The sequence below is a fragment of the Tupaia chinensis genome, unplaced genomic scaffold, assembly GCF_000334495.1.
Source record: "Tupaia chinensis unplaced genomic scaffold, TupChi_1.0 Scaffold000511_1, whole genome shotgun sequence".
NCBI lineage: Eukaryota > Metazoa > Chordata > Mammalia > Scandentia > Tupaiidae > Tupaia > Tupaia belangeri.
In genome coordinates this window covers 2922768-2927799 of record NW_006160024.1, presented here as the reverse complement: position 1 = coordinate 2927799, position 5032 = coordinate 2922768, and the positions used below count along the sequence as shown (strand labels likewise).

Here is a 5032-nt window from a genome sequence, read left to right as displayed (position 1 = left end):
GCACCATCCCCGCAGGGAAGGAAACTGTAGACTGAGCCCCAAATTTCAGGAGAATTTACCCAAACTGGAGACCAGGAGAAGAGAGAGTGGCCATGTGCCCTGTAAGTCAGAAGTGGGGCCTTGAGAGAAGAAGGGATGGTGGCCCCCTATGGATCTCCTTTACCCTCCACCTGCTGCCCAAGCTGGCTCTGCCCAGGGAGTTCTCAGGGCACACTGCCCTAGTCACACTGCTGGAAATAGAAGTCTGTGATGGGGGCATCCCAGCCAGCATCCTCAGGGATCCTGGTGAGTCCAACAGGCTGATCTGCTTCATGTGCAGTGCAAAGGAACCAGCCCGGGTTGGTGGCTGACTCGAAGCTGGAAGTGAGCCCCTTGTCCCACCGATAAAAGGTGAAGTTCTTGGACTCCTTGCCACCCTGGTAGAGCTCCATGATGTTCACTGGCTGCCAGTAGAGAGAAGCAACGGGCAGGGTAGGTGAGGGACTAGAGCAGGAGTGGTGGGAGGGCTAGGCTGGGTTGGGACCTCCTCCCTGGGCCTCCTCAGGCAGGAGGCAGAGCTGTGATCAGCCAGAACCTGCACGAGTGTCCCAAAAGCACAGAGGTGGCAGGACTCCCACCCCAGTGCATTCAGCATCTGAGGCTTAGTGACCAGATGGCAAGAATGCCCCAGCAGGACTCACCTCCAATCTCAGGGTTGGCTCCTTCTCTGTCCCACACGACAGGCACTGGCTCCCTCCCTGGACACCCAGGATGACTGGAGAGAACTTGGCATCTATCCACCGATTGGGAACAACACTGATCTCCTCACCTACAAGAAGGAAGCCAGATGCAGGGACTTTGACTGCTCTTAGCCCCACCCACCCCAACCTGGACTCGGGAGCAGGGCCGTGTAAGACAATCTTCTTCTGGGGCAGGCAGAGGGAAGCCTCTTAGTGGCCGTCATGCAAGGAAGGCTGGTCTCCTGCTAGCTGGCCTAGGGTGACATCAAGATACAGAAGCCCATTGTACCATGTCCCATGTTACCTGCCTTGTTCTGGGTCAGCTCTAAACCCTAAGGTAGATTCAACAACTCCCTTTAGTCCCCTTGACTCTCAGTCTTCTTTTCCAAAACTTGTTTTGATAAGCCTCTGATCAGAGTTGCTGAGGTATTTTCCTACTCTTTGTGAGATCCCTGAAAGCAGAGATCTGTACATCTTCCTACCACCCACACGCCTATACGCATCACACAACACATTGCTCACATACACACACACACACAAACACATGCAAATACATATGCACAGACATGCACACACACATGCACCTATACATACATACATGTATACACAACCTGAAGAATCTGTCTGGCCCCAGTGCTCCATAAGTGTATCCCAGGTGGGCAAGTGTACATTGGTTGAGAAAGACCTGCATCAGTGCATAGAACAGAGTGGTAAGCACAAGACTAGATAGTGCCACTTGCTTTCTGGGTCCCACCACTCTGAGACAGCAGAGGAATCCCAGCATAGAGAGGCAGAAACCCATGCCCTATGGAGTAAAAAGCTAGTAGAAAGCCTGCTTTAGTTCTATCCTCATCTCTGCTCCCAGAGAAATGGAGCAGTTGACCTAAATCTACCTGCAAAGGCATGAAAAACTGTTTTAGAAATAATTCCCACCTCTGTCCAGAGGTTTCAGGTTTCATTGGAGCTGTTCTCAGTTTGCTGGAAAGTATATTATTTTACGTGCTTTTCCACAGAGCCTGGTTTTAGGAGGCCTTAGCTACTGGGTCAGGTCTGGGGGCTGTCAGCATGTGCTAATTTTCATGATGAGTCTAAGCCCTCTCCAGGCCCCCTCCGCTCAGAATGCAAAGATCCAGGAAAGTAAACTCATGTTTCACCACCAACCTTTAATGACCTTCCCTGCATGCAGCCCTCCTGCTAGAAGCTGGTTGTTGTGCAGATAAAGCACCTTCAATGCTGAGTCCTTCATTCTGAAACAGGAGGAAAGGAAGAAACTGTTAGGAGAGGGATGGGTACTCCAGCCTATGTCATCTTAAGAGAGAACCTCAATTTCAGGCATTTTTGTCCTTACTCCCACTTCCCACTGTACAAGAAGTAATGGGGCAAACTTCTCTCCTAATCCTACTGGTCTTATGCCAAAAAATGAGATGGCCCCCAACCTACCATCTGAGTCTGGGCTTGATCCTTCACACTACTTAATCTCTTCTACACCCTCCATGTACTCCACATGGTGTGCTAGAAGAAAAACTGGACCACAGCTCTTTCCAGCCCTGCCTCCATTGCTGCTGAGGCACAAAAGATAATTTTCTTGGCCTCTCTGGGCCATAGTCTCCCCATTGCTAGACCAAGGCAATGGGCTCAATAGTATCTAGGCCTTTTCTAAATTAGAATCTGATTCTTCAATTATTATTGAAGACCTCAAGGTACATTAACTTCCTCTGGGACATATATTCCCTACTAAATTGGGAATATTTTGCTTGTTCATTTTTGTTTTTACTTTAGGGCAGGTGGGCTCTCCAGAGAGACAGAGATAGAAAGGAAAAGTGAGAAACCATCTCCCTGGAGCGGTGGCTATGCCACAATCTCTTCTCTTCCATTCTTCTCTTGGGATTTTGAGCATGCATGCATACACACCTGGAAGTCACCAGGTCCAGGACTCGAACCACAGTCACTCATGTGAGAATCCAGCACCTTAACCACCACACCACCTGCTAGCTCAGGTAAGAGATTTTTTTTTTAATTTGAAATTATTTCATTTTACTTTTCCAAAGTTATTTCCCATCTATAGTCTTGATCAATTTTCTGGCATCCTGTGAGTTGAAAGGTGTCTCCTCAAGTGAGTTTCCCAGAGGGTAAAAGAGTATGGGGGAAAAGTATCCAAGTGTATAGACTGCTTCAATGTTTGACCAACAAAGATAAAAGGAAGTTGCATTACTTCAGAAAGCCTCTGTGTCACTAAGATGCTGAGCTTAACTGTGGTTCTCTTAGAAGGGGGCATAAACAGCAGTGTTTCCCACATTTACATGACTAGAGAGCTCAACTGTAAAGCATCTCATGGATTGGAGTCCCATAGAACACACTTTGGGAAGTACTAGACTTTACGTTCAGTGAGAGAAAGGACTATTGTCATCTCAGTCGTAAAGTCCAGAGCATAGCAGAGTACTAACATGCTGCAGGCAACACTCCCCTTCTAGTGATTCTGGAGAAGTTGCTCAGGGCTTCCGGCCCTTCATGAGACCCGAGGGAGTCAGTACAACATAGCAGTTCAAGGAAATCAGCTGCTCGCTCCTTAGTATTTTGTTTATATGTTTTGTTTGTTTTCCCTAAAGGGCAGCAAGGAGACAGTGGCACAGAGTGGCTGGACTGACGTGTTTGCTGTGGTAGGTGGCAGCAGCAGAGATCTGAGCCTGGTCTTCTGACTGCCATTCCTACTATGGATAGACTAAGCAGCTGCTCTAGACCAGATGGTTCACTGATTCAGCCCTTAGCATCAGGGAATCCTCACATGTGACCTGTCCCAGACTAAGGCAGTGAAATGTTGACCACAGCATCTAAGATGCCCTTCATCTCCGTGAGCCCCAGAACAGAGCAATTGTAGACCTTCCTTGCTTTCCTAGCCAGGCTGGAAGATAGGTCTACCCAGAATTCACTTCCTCCAGAGGACACCACCACAACAGATACTCACCGGAAACACAGCGCCCCACTCAGGACCATCTTGAGCTCCACGGAATGTAGACTCCCCTATCTTGAAACAAACTGGAAAATATTAGGTGGAATCAGAGGCTGAGCTGGCAAGGGTCTGGGTAGCAAGCAGCCTCCTGAGCCTCTCAGAATAAGAACAGCCTCCATGGAGCACAGATTCCTCTGTATGAGGTCAAGAAACCCCCAGTCCTGCCAACACCCAAAAGAATACCTCAGATGCTCTTTTCTCCCTGTAGGAGCCTGTGGTGTCTGCCGCCTCCTCTAAGGATGCCTCCACCTTTTAAGTAATGAAGTAGGGTAGGGAGGAGCCCTGGACTGCCACATCCTGGGGAGGAGCTGGGTTTCCCAGGGTGATTTCACATTATCCTAAGCCTCCAAAACACCTACCATTCATCATCTCTCTACAGAAGAGATGCCTCAGGAGACAATCCACTTCCAGAAATTCTGAGAATTTCCTTGGGGCTTTCCAGATCTTCAAGAACACTCAAGGAAACTTGATTTTAGGGCAATCAAGTTCCTTCCTTCTGTCTTTCCTTCTTTCCTTCCTGCTTGCCTGCCTTTTCCAGATCTATGAGAGATGCTGGAGGTGGGGCTTTCCTGGTTAGAAGATGTCTAGGCTATATGTTCATTCTAGAAAAACCTGAAAATCCAGATCAGCAAAAGAGAAAAACCATAACTACTTATCTTCTGTAAGTGCATCTTCAGAAAACCAATGATAAGGCTGTTCCCTCTGCACATTTCTATTTGTAATCATAGGTAGATTTTTTTTTACTAAATCATAGAATCTATACTCTTCTCAAACTACTTTTTTCATGTAGCAAAACAGCAGGATATCTTTCCATATAAAATATGAATATTGACATCATGATTTTGAATAGCTACATGGTATCCCACTGATGCAACATCATTTATTTATATCAATCCATTATTCTTGGTGTTTTTTGTTTGTTTGTTTGTTTGTTTTGAGAGGTTTTCACTATAGGGTGCGTGCGCTCACCAGACAGACAGAGACATAGAGACAGAAAGCGAGAAATCACCCCCCGGGGGGGGTGGTCACACCACAATCCCTTCTCCTCCATTCTCCTCTCGGGATCTTGGGCACACACACACACATGCCTGGCGTGACTTTTAAGCCACTGGGTCCGGGACATGAACCGCGGTCGACTTTGTGGGAGTCCAGCGACATAGCCATTACGCTAACTGCTGGTCCCTATTCTTGGTGTTTTATATTGCCTTTATTTTACTGGAAACCATGTTGGGTCAAACATCTTTTTTTCTAATTTTCTTATTTACATTTAATTGTCATAAATATTTATGACATATAGTAAGGTTTT

At 47.2% G+C, this 5032-nt stretch overlaps 1 protein-coding gene across 1 annotated transcript; it reads right to left on the bottom strand.

The window, feature by feature from the left end:
• Window positions 1–218: 218 nt before the first annotated feature.
• Window positions 219–3710, bottom strand: IL36RN (interleukin 36 receptor antagonist). Its single transcript, XM_006156664.1, has 4 exons — window positions 3682–3710; window positions 1881–1966; window positions 681–808; window positions 219–443 (listed from the first exon to the last, which is right to left on the bottom strand). Exons 1-4 carry the CDS (start codon window positions 3708–3710, stop codon window positions 219–221), a joined length of 468 nt encoding a protein of 155 aa, XP_006156726.1.
• Window positions 3711–5032: the final 1322 nt, after the last annotated feature.

Bases quoted from the DNA above. Each gene is read 5' to 3' on its own strand.
- IL36RN (XM_006156664.1), bottom strand. From the start codon at position 3,710: ATGGTCCTGAGTGGGGCGCTGTGTTTCCG. The intron at 1,967-3,681 runs GTGAGTATCTGT...CTCCTGTTTCAG, and splicing joins AGTGGGGCGCTGTGTTTCCG to AATGAAGGACTCAGCATTGA. The intron at 444-680 runs GTGAGTCCTGCT...CTCTACTGGCAG, and splicing joins AGCCAACCCTGAGATTGGAG to CCAGTGAACATCATGGAGCT.